At 48.4% G+C, this 18,333-nt stretch overlaps 1 protein-coding gene across 1 annotated transcript in view; it reads left to right on the top strand.

Moving 5' to 3' along the window:
• The window catches only part of myo10 (myosin X), a 52,023-nt gene that overhangs the window by 1,792 nt on the left and 31,898 nt on the right, over positions 1-18,333 (top strand). Inside the window, exons 2-4 of the mRNA XM_080011702.1 lie at positions 10,133-10,231; positions 16,651-16,809; positions 17,495-17,682. Coding sequence (XP_079867828.1) covers positions 10,133-10,231; positions 16,651-16,809; positions 17,495-17,682 — 446 coding nt within the window. The remainder of the gene's footprint in view (positions 1-10,132; positions 10,232-16,650; positions 16,810-17,494; positions 17,683-18,333) is intronic.

Below are 18,333 nucleotides of genomic sequence, written 5' to 3' on the forward strand. Positions count from 1 at the left end.
CTACAATGTGTAGTTTGAATACCAACGATTACCAACGTGTGTAGTTTAAATACCAACAATTTGTAGTTTAAATACCAACAATTACCAACGATGCGTAGTTTAAATACCAACGATTATCAACAATGTGTAGTTTGAATGCCAATGATGTGTAGTTTAAATACCAACGGTTATCAACAATGTGTAGTTTGAATACCAACAATGTGTAGTTTGAATACCAACAATGTGTAGTTTAAATACCCACCATGTGTAGTTTGAATACCAACGATAACAACAATGTGTAGTTTGAATACCAACGATAACAACAATGTGTAGTTTGAATACCAATGATACCAACAATGTGTAGTTTGAATACCAACAATGTGTAGTTTGAATACCAACAATGTGTAGTTTAAATACAACAATGTGTAGTTTGAATACCACCGATTAGCAACGATGTGTAGTTTAAATACCAACGATGTGTAGTTTAAATACCAATGATGTGTAGTTTAAATACCAATGATGTGTAATTGAAATACCAACGATGTGTAGTTTGAATACCAACAATGTGTAGTTTAAATACAACAATGTGTAGTTTGAATACCAACGATGTGTAGTTTAAATACCAATGATGTGTAATTGAAATACCAACGATGTGTAGTTTGAATACCGCCAATGTGTAGTTTGAATACCGACAATGTGTAGTTTGAATACCAACAATGTGTAGTTTAAATACCAACGATTACCAACAATGTGTAGTTAAATACCAACAATTTGTAGTTTGAATACCAACGATTACCAACGATGTGTAGTTTAAATACCAACGATTATCAACAATGTGTAGTTTGAATACCAATGATGTGTAGTTTAAAAACCAACCATATGTAGTCTAAATAGCGACGATATGTAAAGAACCTGAACCTGTTTAACAGACTGTGATGGAAGAAGTACTCTGAGCTTTTACTGCAGTGATAGTACAAATGCCCTGACACTAAATGAGTAATTCAGTAAGTTGATAAGTTATTTCTCTCCAATGCACTAAATGTACAGTAGCAAAGTCTATGATACTTCACTTCACTTGGGGGGATGGTAGCTCAGGAGGTAGAGCTGGTGGTCTAGTCATCTAAAGGTTGCTGGTTGGATCCCAGGCTCCTCCTGCTAGCATGCTGTAGTGTCCTTGAGCAAGACACTTAACCCCTCATTGCTCCTGATGGCTGCGTCCGTCGGTGGTTGAATAATTGTAAGTCGCTTTGGATAAAAGCGTCTGATCAATGACTAAATGTAATGTAATGTAATGTTCAGAAAGTACAATTGTACCCGTTTCTGCAGATACTTATTACAACGTACAGTAAAACTCTCCAGTCTATAAGGTTTCAAGGATTTATCAATTCAAAAAAAATATGTAGAAAGAGGATAAAAAATAACACAAAACACACTGTTAGAAATGCAGTAAAGTAAGAAGTAGCGATATTTGCTTTGAAATGCAGTGGAGTAAAAGTGGTAAGGCTCTGTACTTGTACTTGCACCATATGTAACTTGGTGCCACTGAAAGCGAAGCTCCTTTCTCACCGCAGTTATGAAGAGAATAGTTTGTTATTGTGTTTTCTGTCGTAGATTTGTGTTCATTGGCAGAGTGAAATGTGTACTGTGTGTACTGCACAGTAGTGCTCAGACGTACATTGTAGTATTAGATGTGTTTTCATTGCTGCTGTATCAATCTGTAGTACACTTCAGATCCAGGTCCGGATCAATGGTCCAGGTCCCGGCTGAGACCTGGTTTCTGGTGCAGGGATCACGTCTGTTTGAGTTTTTATCGGGGGAACTAGGTTGTAGCCACACCCAGCCCCTTTGGCTGAGGTGGTCCAGGTTATGAGGTCACACCTGAGTCCCACCTACCGATCCAACCTTGTAGTCCCAGCTGCCGGACTTCTGGCCTCGGGCCAGTCAGTCACCCGGCCGTTAGCTAGAGTCTCAGGTGACCTCCAGGTGAGGTTCTGGAGATTTAGTGCCAACATTTTTATTCCGGTTTTATCCTGAAGGCTGTGGTGAATTCAAGATTGGCTGAGGGTTTGGAAAGGCCCAGAGGCTGTGGAACCAAAACTTTTTTAAGGCTCTGTCCACCTAGCGACGGAGTAACATCGGTCTCATGATGCCCGTGTGCTCTGCCTTTGGAGCTCCACCACAGAAGGAACGTTTCTCGCTGCCAGAAGTCGGCGGCAGGCGCACAAAAGTCTCCAATACCGTGCTTCCCGCCCTGCGCTGTATCTGCCAGCTGATCTGGGCTGGAACAAAGGAGCCAGTCTTCAGGAGAAAGGGCATCGGCGGAGGAAGAGAAGGCTTCCAGCTGGAAGAAGAAGAGCCCAAAGTCCCACTGGAGCAGAATGTCAACCGCTCTGATTTGGTCAGGCGTAAAGGAAGGCTCAGCAATTCGCATGGCTTCATTCCCACCGTGGTTTAGGGAATCACAATATCTGCTTAAAGATGTTTAAACCTGGTTTTGAGAATCCAGCTCCGAACTTCCGGCTCATTTCACCTTTTATCAGAATAAAGGTTGGAGTGAGTTTCTGTTCCAGTTAAAAGTGTTCTGCCTCAAACTACTCGGTGACGTGTTGAAAAGGCTTCATCGGCCTCCGCCATGTTTCTACTCTGTCATTAGACCCTCCACACAGTCTGAGTCCATCCAGACCAGAATAGCTGCACCAGAGGCCTTCAGAGGACCATGACGCTCCGCATGACGAGGAGAGTTCATCTTGTACGTCACACCGTCACATTCAGAAGGACTTGACTGAAAACGGCGAGTTTTCAGTCAAGTTTGGACAGGTTTGGATAACCTGATCAATCCGATGGACCGTTGCGCAATATCGGTTCATGTCACGACCGGTCTCTTCCTTCCACTGTAAGTGGTATTTTCCAAACATGGAAAATATGAGCATATTGATATCGAGCGTAGACCTGGCATCTGCCAAGCTCCAAGTAACTTTTCCTGTATTTCTAGAAGCACATTCACCCACCACGCCTGTTAAGCGTCAAATGCGGCTGCAGCCAATCCAGTGTGGTTGTAGCTCCACCTGGTTTGAAGGTTCTGCAAACTGCGTATCAGTCAGAACAGTAGGTTGGGTTTTTAACTCCCATTTAAACAATCCATACGTTTCAAACGGTCTCCCCCTCCTTCATCCCTCGCTCCGTCTGGGTTTCTCATTAGCTACATAAAACCTAACAACCCGATCATGGACACTCCACCGCACACCCTCCACCCACCACAACAAACACACATGGAACCGTTTTATACCCGGCTGTTTTTTAATGATGGTTCAGAAGTTTCACTCCTGTGTGAGTCGCCGGTTCCTCTCCTCCTCTTCCCCCACCGGCCTGTTTGGGCTGAAACATGAAACCGGAGGAACAGCGCGAAGAAGCTGAAAGGAATTTGGATTTGAGCACAGCCTCCCCTTGTCCTGCAGCAACTGTGCGACTCGACGCCTGTTCTCACGTCCAGAAAGCACCAAGTTCTCATAAGTTTGGAACCAACGCGGCTTTTCACCAGACGCTGGTTCAACACATCACTGAGCGTTGACGTGTTGGTCTGCTTTAACACCGCCCCTGCCCCCACCCCTGGTCTCTTGCATGGAGTGACTTTTTGAAGTTTGAGGAACCTTCTGAAGCTTCTTGGACCTTCAGAACCTTCCAGGAGTTTCCCTATTTCGTCTGCTGTCGTTCGCTGCAGATCCTTTTGGTTTCTTTTTTTATACAATCCAAGTCCTCTCCAGCCCATGTTTACACAGAGTCCCCTGCGCCATGGAACTTGGCTCATCTGTTCCCGCACATCCAGCCGCGGGTCGAGGCAGAAGCAAAGCCACATGGGAGTTCACAGATAAACTTTCATAATCGAAAACTTTATTTAAGAAGGTGGGATATAAATGCACAGGCAGAAATAAACAGTAAATGTCCCAAATGACCAAAGCGCAGACCTTTGTAGGAAGGCCGAATTTAATTGGAATTGAAGCTCAAAGTGTCTTTGAGAGGAACCTTCTGGACGTCTCATGGAGTTTGTGAATCTCAAATGTCTCATGTATGGAGCTGCTCATATTCCAAATTTTATAATGATTTCAGAGCCAGACGCTATCACTTCCTGTGAGAAACGGCCGTTGGCCCAGACGTTCTCTGCCGCTCCCAAAACAAGGGCTCCTCCGGGAGTTGGACATCTTGGGTTCCAGCCAGAGGATCTAAAACTGGTTCCACCGCTAAGGACGGCAAACAGAGCGGCAGCCGATGGTGAAACCAAACAAACACAAGCTCCTGCTCCAAGGGCAACAAGGTTGTTTTACTGCAGCAGTGGCAGCGATATCCACAGACTAACATGTTTAACATGTTTAACATGTTTCTATTTTAAATGGTGCTGCAGAGCTGGGACCTCAGTTTCCCATTGATGAGGACACGTATTTTTATCAGTTCATCACCGGACCTTCCAGACGTTCTGCTTATGCTGCTGAATAGTTCCCTGATTGGTCAGTCATCGTCAGAGCTCAGGTCACCACAGCCTTGAAAAGTCGTCTGTGAACTCTTAGGGATTCTCCTGCCGACCGGCGCTGATATGGCCGACCCCCTTCTGACCCCCTTCCGACCCCCTTCCTACCTCCTGCTTCCTGGGGGTAGGAAGGGGGTGAACATTTCACCGCAGGGTGAACGTTTGCATTCCAGCGTCGTCGCTGCGACCTTTGTGGAGTGTGATGGTCTCCAAGGTCCTGCTGCGTGAAGGTGCTCCCTGTCCCTGTCCCAGTCCCGAGAGGGTTCCTCCTGCGGTGGTTCTGCCGGGCCTCACCTCGGGGAGGGGGGTTTCGGACAATCCTTCTGTGACCTCCGCGTCTGCCGCTGACCCGGTCGCCATGGAAACGTTGTCAGGCCGAAGCTCCATTAAGAAAATCTGAAAAGAAGTCGCTGCACCTGGGTGTGACCTGCCCTCCGAGCTCCTACTGTAGGGTCCAACGCCATCCTGAAACAAACCAACAGAGTAAACAAAGAGAGAAAACAAACAGTAACAGACTAAACAAAAAGAGTAACAGAGTAAACAGTAAACAAACAAACAGAATAAAAAGTCGAAACAAACAGAATAAACAAACAGAGTAAGCGGAATAAACAGGGTAAACAAATATTAACAGAGTAAACAAACCAAGTAAACAAACATTAACCGAGTAAACAGAGTAAACAAACATTAACAGAGTAAACAAACCAAGTAAACAAACATCAACAGAGTAAACAAACATTAACAGAGTGAACAAACAGAGTAAACGATGCAGCTGGACCTGGACCTGGACGGTGCCGTCCCCGTGACAACACAGGAAACAATGTCGTCTTTGTTCACGAGTCTCAAGTTTGTTCTGGAACCGCTTCCAACTTCTGATACGACAACACAACTTGTCAACAAGTCATCGAAAAGCCTTGAACGCTGAATAAACAAGCTGATCTGCAGCTTTGTGGGGTCGGTCCCGACATCAAAGACTTCTTCCTGGGTTTGTTGTTTTTGCTGAATGTGGAGCAGCTCCGGCTCCTCAGAGGAACCTCCTCAGAGGAACCTCCTCAGAGGAACCTCCAGCTTTGTTTCTTCTTCTTCTGGATTTCAATTCATCTTTCAAATACTTATTTGAAATGGAAAGTGTTTGGAGCCGACACCCCTCCGGCGTTTGGGCTTCGTTTGGTGACGATGGCGTCTCCTGGTTCTGGTTCTGGTTCTGGTCCTGGTTCTGCTTCATTTCAGTGTTGGGGCCTCGCTCTGTTCTACGTCTTAAATCCATCGTTGTGTCTCAAGGTTGAAGACGCAACAAGTTCCATGAAGACGTAGAACGAGACAAAACACTATTTACACACATACACACACACACACACACATACACACACATACACACACACACATACACACATACACATACACACACACACACACACACACACACATACACACACACACACACACACACACACACACACACACACACACACATACACACACACACACACAGACACATACACACACATACACATACACATACACATATATATATATATATACACACACACACACATCACATATATTTATACACACACACTCCTGTATGTACATGTACTTTGGTACTCTGTCATTCAGTTAAATAAACACTCTCGCTCGCTCACTCTCTCAGAAAGTAGGTCAGTAGTGCTAATGCGAGAGGCCCGCAGGTTGCCTAGCGACAGTGTTGTCACTTCCTGTGGGCGGTGTTCTGAGCGGACGGTTTGTTTGTTGGTAGTTCAGAGCCGTTCATTTGCTTCATAATGTTTAAATATCCAGCACATTCAACTGTTTACCAGGACCAAACAATAACAGTTGCCCCGGACAACCACATGGTTCCACTGGCAACCATCTGGTGCGGTGTGGTTGCCTGGTTGCCTCCACTCTGTTTTTGCTGCATGTCTAGAAAGTGAAAAGGTAAAAATCCACTTTTTAACAGTAATTTAACCTTCAAGTGCTTTTTAAATGTAAATCATCTTTTGTCTTTTTTTGTACTGAAATGTGGATTAAAAGGAGAATCATTATCCAGGCAACCACAGCTGAGGCACCGTTTCCACGGCAACCACTTCCAAAGGTTACGTCAGTGTCATGATATCTGTTAAGGTTCAAACACTGTTCAACACACACGCACACACCCATGTATGTACACACTAACCAAGCCGTCCAGGTTACAAACACACACACACACACATACATGTCGTGGTGTGGGGCGGGGGGGCTTTGGGCTCCTCCCACTCCAGAAGGGACTTTTATTTTGAAGTACAGTATGTGTCTGGATACTGTGTGAAGTACTTTGTACTCGTACCTCTGAAACATCCGCCCCCTGTTGGAGTCCAGATCCGTTTTCCATTCTCAGGTTTCATGTGGTCGCCTTGAAACCAGACACAAGAAGCATCTTCATCCACCTCCTCCTCCTCCTCTTCATCTTCATCCTCCTCTTCATCCTCCTCTTCATCCTTCTCTTCATCCTCATCCTCCTCTTCATCCTCCTCTTCATCCTCCTCTTCATCCCTCTGAAGCTCGGCCAGAGAGCAGGTGAAGAACAATTGAAGCCGTTTGGAGACATCTGCAATCTGTTGGTTAGAACGCCTAACCCTGCAGGGTTGGGGGTTCTAACCCTGCACGGTTAGTGCCTTGCTCCAGGATATAGAACCCCCAACCCTCTTGGTGTTGCAGTAGTTATGTGCATAATGTAAATATGGGCCCCAGACCTACGCATGACTGTTAGCATCCATGCTAATGCTGATGCTATCACAGCAGCTCACATCAAAAAAAGGAATGAAGTCATGAAAAACTGTTAAAAAAATAAAATAAAAATAAAAATGGGACATGAAAGTGAAAATTAATGTGTGAAACTTCCCGTTCTGACCAAACTAGGAAATGGTGCAATAAGGATTTTTAAGTGGTCGGTGCGTTGAACTCGCACCGACACGTTGAATGACGCGTCGCCATCGCAGCGTCGTAATTCCTGGTGATTTATGGCGTCCGTGCCCCTTGCCCCATTGCCATGACGCCCCGCCAGCCATGACACACCCGGCTCCCACAATGCATTGCACACGAAGACACAAACAGATTTAATATTCACAGTTTCATTCGTCACGTGATGATAACTGGTCGTTCCTCTGCGAACTTTGACCTTTCGGACCAGATGTTTTTTGTGAATGTTGATATTCTGTTCTAGGTTTTGGCTACAGGACTTTAATTTTGCTAAATGTCCAAATAAGAAACGGAGACGCTGAGTTTGATGTTATCACAGGTGCTTTTCTTTCACCTCAGAGAGGGCGTGGCCTGCAGGTTATCACAGGTGCACGCTCTGGAAACGGCAGCGAGACAGGAGGGATTTTCCCGGGGGGGTTTTGGGAAAATCCCTCCGTACTCCTGTCTCGCTGCCATTTCCAGAGCTGACAGATGGACAGACAGGCAGACTGAGTCGGCCTCTCTGCGCTCAACGCCACCCAACCTGCCGCCGTGAAATCTAAGGAAATGAGCTTTTAACGGTGGTGGCGGCAGCTCCACCTTCCTCTGGGGTTGGCTGTTGGAAACCAGACGGACGGTGTTGGAAACGGTGAAAGTGATGATTGATGAACAGCTGACAGAGGCTTCACCTCAGGGTGCGACAGGCTGCAACGTGTTGGCGGTAAATACAGGAGACAGACAGACAGACAGGCTGTGTGTGTGTGTGTGTGTGTGTGTGTGTGTGTGTGTGTGTGTGTGTGTGTGTGTGTGTGTGTGTGTGTGTGTGTGTGTGTGTGTGTGTGTGTGTGTGTGTGTGTGTGTGTGTGTGGTCGACCTCCGCCCATCCACGTTGGTTTGATCGGCAACTAGAGGAACAGTTCCTCGACAGTGATCCTCCCCCACTAGTGTGGTTCACACCTCCACCTGCTCCCCTAACCTCCAGCACCGTGAGCAGGCGGCCGGTCGCCTGTTCCCCGGTACAGACCGTGGGAACCTTGAGCCTGTGTCTAGTTCTGCTTCATTGGCCGGTCTCACCGCATCTCAGGTCCTTTAAGGGGGTTGAGCGGGAGACCCGATGGGGGAGGAGGGGTGGAGCTCTCCTTGGGTGGAGCCCTCCTGCGGCCCTGAAGCGTTGCAGCTTGTTGGAGGTTTTAGAAGGAAACGTTAAATTCATCAAATAGAGAACATCAGGACAGACAGACAGCTGTGGAGGTGCAGGACGGTGTGGCCGCTAGACGCTGTCGTCATGTGACGCTGTCGTCAAGTGACGCTGTCGTCATGTGACGGTGCCTTGTGGAAACACCAGACTCCATTCATGTCCTGTTCATGTTCTGGTTCATGTTGTGATGAAGACGCTCCTCACAGTTTGATGTCAGTGTTGAGTGCACTTTAAAGACTAGACTGGGTGCTGATACTTCCTACTACTTGAGAGATACTTCCTAGTACTCTAGGAGTACTTCCTGGTCCTCTACAGAACCGCACCAGCAACTAGACTCCATCCTGAAGGTTCCACTGCAGCTCCTGTGCCAAGTCACACTTCCATCCCTCCCTTCACTGTGATGGAGAGAATAGAGAATCCATCCATAGCTGTGCACACAACCCTCCATTTGTTTGGCCGGAGGAAGTGGAATCTCCATGTGCGACAGCTGCCGTTCCCAGCCGTCGTGTCCTCCCCCCATCCAGGCATCCCGGAGAGAGGGAGTGCCTCGGGCTGCACGTGTAGAGGGTGGAGGAGGTGGAGGAGGCGGTGAGGGAAGATCCCTGTGGGTGAAGGGTCACTGCAGGACTTTCAGGGCCGAGGGTTCGTGTCGGTGTTTGAGTTCTAACTGAGCAGAGGAGTCTGGGTTTGGACCTGGGCCAAAGAGGAGCGTCCCCCGCCGGGGGAGCGTCCCCCGCCGGGGGAGCGTCCCCCGCCGGGGGAGCTGTCTATCTTCTATCTGTCTCTCTGAGTTTTCACATTCATGTATTCCCAGGTGACACCCTCCCTCATCCTCTGCGTTTGGCTTTGCTCTGTGTGTTTTCTGGAGGCCTGTCCCTCCTGCTGCCTCCCTCTATCACCCCCCTCCCCCAAACACTGCACATCCGACAGGCTGCAGTGAAGGTATGTAGGTCAGAGGTCAGTGTGTGTGTGTGTGTGTGTGTGTGTGTGTGTGTGTGTGTGTGTGTGTCATTAGCATTAGCCTGTCGAGCTAATGGAGCGCAGCACATGTGGCGATGCGCTTAAGGGGAATCTGTTTGTTGTGGAGCCGTTGTTCGGTCTTGTTGTCGTCAATAACCCTTCATCTTTACCTGGTGGTACATGGGGCAGCTGGGGTCTGCTCTGGGGGTCTGCGCAGCTTGTGCTTGCTAAAGAGGTTCAATGCACATGTGGTTTTAAGACCCCCCCGGAGCACGCTAGCGCGCTGTGTATGTCGCGGTGCGACCCCACGACGCAAAACATTTCCCAGGTTGCGGGGAGCTGCGACCCCATTGGCCAGGAAGGGTCAAAGCCATAGTGATGCCATGGAAACGGTGCATAGGGAGGTTGAGGCTGCTGCGAGTTAAAAGTCATAAGAAGTCATCTCTTCACATCCTGTCGTGCGCTTCCATCGGGCAAGCTGTGAATAACCGACCTTTCTCCATTTGCTCTCTGTCTTTAAGTAACTGACGGTGTTTTGTGTCCAGGGTTCCAGGGTTTGGCTCTGGGAGGATGAGCAGTACCTGCCCTGCTCCGTGTCCTCCTGCTCGGGAGGAGTCGTCGCCTTCGCCACGGACTACGGCCAGGTAGGATGTCGAACTGGTCCTCCGGCGAATACACAAAGTGCTTTCTGTCTGTCTGTGTTTCCACTTGTCTGTTTGTTCATCTCATCGACTCAGTATCTCTATATGTAGTTAGTTTACATACTGGGCTCCTTCGTGTCCTCAGCCTCTTGGAGGGAAGCTAAGGTGTGGATGGTTTCCATGTGAACTTCCAGAAGAGCAAGGTCCTGTTGGTAATGTGGGCTCAGGCTTAAGTCCTGTGGCCCCCATATGGTGCTGCGTCAGCTCTTTGATCCATATGTTCTCTCTGCGCTAGTAGAGGTGCTAGGTTCAGCCAGGCGTCACGGTCAGCGCACGGCCTCAAAGGGGCTGTTTGTTCAGAACCGGTTGATGGAATCAAGCGGAAACCAGTTTGATCACATGAGTTGTGGAAAGTTCTCCGCTTCATCCCGTAAGTTTAACAGAGCGCCGCGAGGTGTGAACGCTCTGTTTTTGAAGTGCGTCCTGACCCTCAAACCATCCGGTGGTCACAGGTACCGGCATAACCAGGCGTCAACCCCCACACCCTACAGGGCCGGTGGACGAGCGACGCCGCCCCACGGAGGTGAGGACAATCAGTCGACAGTGTGACAAAAAGCCACGTTCTCGTTTACGACCCCCTGGACACGCTGCCCGGAGACTTTGAAGTGGACCTTCTCGGGTTGGGAAGCGCTCAGCAACTTGATCAGCTTGATTTCACCGGTAGCAGACTGGATGTAGTTGGAAGCTCGAAACACACTTAGTTAATAAACACCCGGTTTGCCACCATTTAAAAGGCCAGGAGGACCTGCGGGAGCTGGTTCCTCTGAATGTGTGGCCTTCTGGGGATTTAGGGTCATGTTGAGCTGGGGTATTGTCCAGGAGATTTACTGACGGATTAAGGCATTCTTATCTACCCCCCCTCTTCACCCTGAAACTCCCCCCAAACAGAGACCTGAGGCGCCGACACACCGCAAACGCAAGGTCCTGTTTTCCAACGCGTGTAATAAAAAGGCCACAAACATGACATCTAGTACATGTACATCAGTGAGTCCCACTTATCAACCAGTCAGAGACCAGGTGATCTGTCCACAGTCAAACCGAAATAAGGGGGCCATACCACCCTGGTAACATTAAAGACATTTCTATTGTTGATTGGTCATTTAGATTGACTCCGCCCACTTTAATAATTCAGGATCATCAAGATGAACCGGACCGTTTTGATTTGGTCCTGGCAGGAGATTCTTAAAGGTGCTGCTCTATTGTCACTGCAATCCCTTTGAGAGCTTAAGACATTTAATCCAAAGTCCAAATCGTTTTACGAGCACCAAGCGATGAGTGGGGTCTCCTCCGGGTGAATCCAGAACCAGCCGGACTCTGAGTCTGACTTCTACTACATCATGTTTAGTGGCTTCAGATCCAACAGACAGAGAAGAGGATCAGCTCAAGACGTGTCCTGGTCACCAGTCAGAGATGCTGGTTCCCAACTCCAGTCCTCAGGTTCCTAACGTCTATTGGTTTTCTGTCCAAGAAGGCAGCGCATAGAACCCCCCTGGTATCGCGGCGCAGAGAACCTCTTCAGCTAGAACTATGTGCTTGGGGTGCTGAGGAAGTCCTGGTCTAACCATGAACTCTCCAGGTGAACCAGAAGTCCTGAGGAAGTCTTTGTTTAACCATGAACCCCTTCAGGTGAACCCAAAGTTCTGGGGAAGTCCTGGTCTAATGCAGGGCTTGGACCTGGACTTCTATTCAATTTCATTAATTTAGATGTTCAGAACTTGCAGGACCAAGAAGCTTCCATAGTTTTCCGTGTGTGTGTTGGAGCAGCTGGTTCACTTGGCGGTCTAGGGATGTGGAAGTGGTTAACGGTTTCTTGGTTGGGTTGTTGGGTGGTGTACCGGTTCGGTGGTGTGGTAACAAGAGCAGTGTGGAGGAACAGATGCTGTCCTTTGTGTGAGACGACCAGCAGCAGGAAATACTTCGAGGAGGTCACCTTGTCCAATCACGTTAGCCCCCAGTCCTAAACCCCGCCCCAGAACGTGTGTGTGTGTGTGTGTGTGTGTGTGTGTGTGTGTGTGTGTGTGTGTGTGTGTGTGTGTGTGTGAGACAGACGACGCTCAGCAGTTGAACTGAGACAAAACCAGATGAAAAGTGATTCCAGCAGCAGCTGCCGTGTGTGTGTTACCTGCACAGGTATCTGATCAGCTCCCTGCAGGTAAAACGGAGGATCTGCTTACCTTTATTTTTCTGTTATTTACTGTTTAAAAAAAACCAACCCATTTATCACGTACTAGTACTTGAAGTTTATGTAGTACCATCAAACACACTGTGTACTAGTACTACACCATTATGTAGTACCATCAAACACACTGAGTTCTAGTACTACACCTTTATGTAGTACCATCAAACACACTGTGTACTAGTACTACACCTTTATGTAGTACCATCAAACACACTTTGTACTAGTACTACACCTTTATGTCAGATGTATGCTGATGACACAATCATTTATGTATCAGCTCCACCCCTGCAGCAGCAGCACAGATGTTGACTTATGGGATGGAGGCTGGATCCCAACGCCTCAAACAATCATCCAACCTCGAACCTTAAACCACTCAGTGTGTTTGAAGGACAGGTTAGAACAGGTTGACAAGCTGTGCAGGCGGCACCGCTTGTCAACCTCTGCTGCTCGGTCGTGCTCCTCAGTGACTGGGGGGTGTCCATGTCCTGACTCGGCCCTGTTCAGGGAGTGTCCATGTCCTGACTCGGCCCTGTTCAGGGAGTGTCCATGTCCTGACTCCGCCCTGTTCAAGGTGTGTCCATGTCCTGACTCCCCCCTGTTCAAGGTGTGTCCAGGTCATGACTCCGCCACATCCGGGTGTGTCCAGGTCGTGACTTTGCCCCGTTTGGGGCGTGTCCATGTCCTGACTCCACCCCCCCTCGGGCGTGTCCATGTCCTGACTCCGCCCCGTTCAGGGCGTGCCTGGTTCCTGACTCCGCCCCATTCAGGGTGTGTCCATGTCCTGACTCCGTCCCGTTACCGTTACAAAAAAAACACGTGTGTCTCCACAGTCGGGACATCTCCCCATTGTTTCTGTTGCTTTGGGAATGAATGGAGTAAAAGGTGGAGGTTTTTGTGTAAATACTTTAGTTGTAGATAATAAATCCTGCACTTGTGGAACACCTCCTACTCCCTCCTTCCTCCTCCCTCCCCCACAAGGTGAGGGAGTGCCCCTTCATTGTTCAAAACCAAGAACCAACGATAAGATAAATATCCAGGAAATCTTTCATCAAAATATGTTAGTGCTCCTCAACTCCATCACCATGGTGACCAGCAGCACAATCCCAGACCATAATAGTCTGAGATCACAATATGGATATTATATCCGTGTATTTGCCCTTGTAGAATTCCCAGCTGTGAGAACAGATCCAACATGGCCGCCTGTTGACTGTAAACAGTCTGTCGTCCAGACAGGACTGATCGCCCACTGCCACGGCAACAGCGAGGTCATGGAAACGATGCAGGAAGTGAAGGGACACGGATTCAGAGCTAAAGTCCACCAAAAGTGTCCCTTTTTTTCTTTGATAAACTAGAAAAGAACACAGGAAATGGGGAAAGCTTCAGTTCTTCATCAGTTACGCCTTCGTCTTGTAGTTTGTTTATCCTCATCTTGGATCTGCGCACCGCAAAACACACAACTTTAAACTGAATAATCCTCCATCTTGTTTTATGTGCGGTTCATAAGATCTGCTGTCGTCATGGAAACGCCTGCTCTGAAACGGAAACCTCTGGCATGTCGATGCACCGGGGTGTCGTTCTCTGACAAAGGGGTCATTGATCTCCTCTTAAAGATGGCCGTCCAACATGTATCATGCTGAAATGCATGCTGGGTCACCGGAGGTCTCCAGCAGCAGCGGTGATGCTTTGGACGGCGTTTCTGAGCTTTTCTGGGTTTTGGCTTCCACCGCCGGCTAGGTTCAGTGACAAGGTTTCCACAACTGCAGTCCCCAGGTGCTGCCACAAGGGGGTCAAAAGGCAGTAACTCAGCATGAATTGACATGTTCACGATCAGGCGCTCTTGTTTTTGTAACCGATAGAAGTGGGGTGGGGTTCATTTCAGGCCGAGCTCCTCTGTCTCTCAGTAAAAGCAGCGACTCGGTGAAGCAGTTTAATAAGAAGCCAGAGTCTTTGTGGTCGTGCTATTCGAGGAAAAGGCTGACGCAGCGCATGGTTTGGCTGCTTTTCCTGCAGAACAGTTTTTTTCCAGTCGTAAGCTAATGTGGTGGAGAACGCCTGCCAGCGCTGTACCTTGGTGAAGGTCTTTAGGAACCGGGGATGACGTCGATCGACAACTCCGCGACCCTCCATTTTACCAAACCACGACCACCCCTGCAGGCCAGATCACAGCCTGTCCGCTAGTACAACAGCAAGGTGCCTCTGTGACAGGCACAGAATTTCTTTGCGGTAAATCACGTAAGCTGTGCACCGAACAACTGGATTCCAAGCCATAACAGTGTATATATACTGGTGTACTGCTGACTGACTGCACTGACCCCCTGTGATGTCGGGCCCTAGAAGCTTCTTCCCCAAACCACAACGACACTTGTGGTGCAGAGACTTGGCTGAACTGAACACCGCTCTATATCCTGGAGTGTGGAAGGGGCGTGAGACCCTGGAGGCTCGGTGCTGGTGTGGTTTGTTTGAAGCAGTCACTGAATGCTGAGTCAAACCAGTAGAGCTGTGGGAGCCACCACACAGAAAACACCATCAAAACATCTCTCAAGGGCTCAGGAACCAGTATGATGGTTTATTGCCATGATGGAATTCAGATTTGTATTTGAGTTAATAATTATGGCATTATGCCTTTAACTCAGTCTTCCAGTGTGCCCTAGAACTCTAGAACTATTCTATGTTTAAGCCGTTGAATAGCTGTAGTGGCTTAGACTGCCTTGCTTAACAACACTCTGAAAGCACACATTGATGTGAACTTCCAGATATAGGACGGTGCTCATGAAGCAGCGGCCCACCCAGCTGGAGGGTCTATTGTCCACACCTGACTGGACCTCCCAGTCTACCGGTCTGAGCGGACCCATTACCCCCCGGAGGGAGCCGGAGACGAGGCCCAGTCCTCATCCCTCTGCTGGCCCTTTGTCCTCTGACCTCAGAGCCTCATAATAGAAGGTTCTGGAGACAGAGGATCATCCCTCAGGGCAGAATGTGGCTCCTGCTGTGTTCGTCACCAGGGATTTTATTATTTTCTCCAAAAAGTTTGAATTCCATCAGCTTTCAACGTGGGTTCGAACTCGTGTCCTGATGCTCTGTTATATGCTGTCTCTCTTTCTAGTTTGATCCCGTTGAAGTTCTTCAGTGTGAAGTCAAATTAAAAAGCTTTTGGACTAAACCGAGTCATAAACACAAGTCGTAGCATAATTAACACAGTGTCATTGTCATAATTATTTCCACTTTTCACCCGAGAAGAAGACTGTCTCCGGGTCGTCCGATACCCGTGGTCTAGTTGAGATGTTTGCACTTGAACCAAAGATTTTCATTATCATGGCTTTTTCGAAGCCTTCCTGGCGACTCAGAACCAAACGGTCCTGAAGTCGCCACGTTCAGCAGATCGCTGTAGGACCAGCACCTCATAGGGAGTGCTCCTCTGGGAATCCTGTCCCGCCTCCATGGAGACACCACTAACGGTTCTACCCCCGGGTGAGGATGCGACGGTGCTGTTACCTGGTCTGGATCGTCCTTAAGGCAAACAGGCATATGGGCAGATTTTCACCGGGGTTTCTATACAGAACTTTGTATAAAATCCACTCCAGTGTTAAATACCGTAGAACCTGAATCACTGAGAAGTTGAGCACTCCTTTCACCACCCGGTGGTCTGGGGTTCAGGGTCAACGTCGTTGATTCAGGGTTTAAAGCGTGTTCTTCTCCTGCAGGTTGTTGTAGATCAGAGATATTGAAAGGTTCATATATCCGTTGCACTTCTCTCAGTAGAATTTTCTTTAAGGAATCTGCCGGGTGCTCTGCGGTATGTGAGAACATCTCTTGTTTGGTGAAACGTCCACTTTTGTTCTGTCATGACTCTATAAAGAGGATCTGCGGTCTTGTGGTCCTGCGTCGTCTATTCTGGACTCACTCGCTCACACTCCAATCTAAAAACCCTTCTTTGAAAGCCGCAGATTCTGAAGAATCAAGCTCCAGACCAGATCTGATGTGATTTGTAGAACTAGTCCAGAGTCAAAAGTAAAGTTGTCAATAAAAAAATCACTATGTATCTAGTGTGATACACCATCTCCACCGTGCCTCCATGGGGCCACTTTCTGAACTGCGTCTGTAGTATTTACAAAGCTGTCTTTTAAATTCCTACCCTAAGTTTCACTGTGGGGCTTCATACAACCTGTCTCACCCTGTCATCCAGGTGTACACCTACAAGCAGAACGCCCTGACCCGGCAGAAGGTCCAGCCCATGCACCCCAGCAGCGTCCAGGGGGTGGAGGACATGGCGGCACTGGAGGACCTCCATGACGGAGCCATCATGCACAACCTGCACCTGCGCTACCAGAGCAGGAGGATCTACGTAAGTCCGGCTCAGCCACACCACACCAGACCTGAGCTTAGTGCTCTGCCCAGCCTCCGCTTCTGGAAATGGGATTGTGAAGCTTAATGTTGTATGGAGGTGTTTCTAGTTGGAGGTGTCACACCTAGAATGAAGTTGTGTTTGGGATACCGTGATGGGTTCTTTCCACAGGTGTCATGTTCCCCCTCCTGGTTGAGTATTCACTGTTGAGCAGCGTCTGGAACTTGGTTTATGAGACCAGTGTGATCTTTTCTATCTGCATAGTGACACGCCCAGTTGTCATGGTGACACGCCCAGTTGTCATAGTTACATGCCCAGTTGTCATAGTGACACGCCCAGTTGTCATAGTGACATGCCCAGTTGTCATGGTGACAAGCCCAGTTGTTCCCCTGATGCAACCGACCCTGAGAGGATAACTGAGATGTTCTTATGTAGTAGTTTGCCGGTGGTGTTTTGGATCAGTCTGTTCTTCTGTCACTTCACTGAAAGGGTTAAAGGAACTTTCATCTTCTTGTTCAAGGTCATGTTTGTAGCGCCCCCTGGAGGCTGTGACGTAGCGCCCCCTGGAGGCTGTAACGTAGCGCCCCCTGGAGGCTCTGACGTAGTGCCCCCTGGAGGCTGTGACGTAGCGCCCCCTAGAGGCTGTGACGTAGTTAACGCAGAATTCTGACCTCCTCCTCCTCAGACCTACATCGGCTCCATCCTGGCAGCAGTGAACCCCTACCAGCCGCTGCCCGAGCTCTACAGCCGCCTGGCGGTGGAGCAATATGGCCGCCACAGTCTGGGAGACATGGCGCCGCACATCTACGCTGTGGCTAACGAGTGCTACCGCTCGCTGTGGAGGAGGCTGCAGAGCCAGTGTGTGCTCATCAGGTGGGACACACACACACACACACACACACACACACACACACACACACACACACACACAAAAACACACACATACACACACATACACAGATACACACACATACACACACATACACAGATACACACACACACACACAAACACACACAGTTACAGATACACACACCCAGATACACACACAGATACACACACAAAAACACACACATACACACACATACACAGATACACACACATACACACACATACACAGATACACACACACACACACAAACACACACAGTTACAGATACACACACCCAGATACACACACAGATACACACACACACACACACACACAGTTACGCACACACACAGATACACACACACACAAAAACACAGGCACACACAGTTACACAGATACACACAGATACACACACACACAGTTACAAACACACAAAAACACACAAAAACACACACACACACAGTTACACACACACAAAAACACACAAAAACACATACACACACAGTTACACACACACAAACACACACAAAAACACACACACACAGTTACACTGATAGACACAGATATACACACACACAGTTACACACACACAGTTACACAGACACACATAATTACACACACACATAATTACACACACACACAGTTATACACACAC

This window comes from Zeus faber, assembly GCF_960531495.2.
Source record: "Zeus faber genome assembly, chromosome: 12".
Taxonomy (NCBI): domain Eukaryota; kingdom Metazoa; phylum Chordata; class Actinopteri; order Zeiformes; family Zeidae; genus Zeus; species Zeus faber.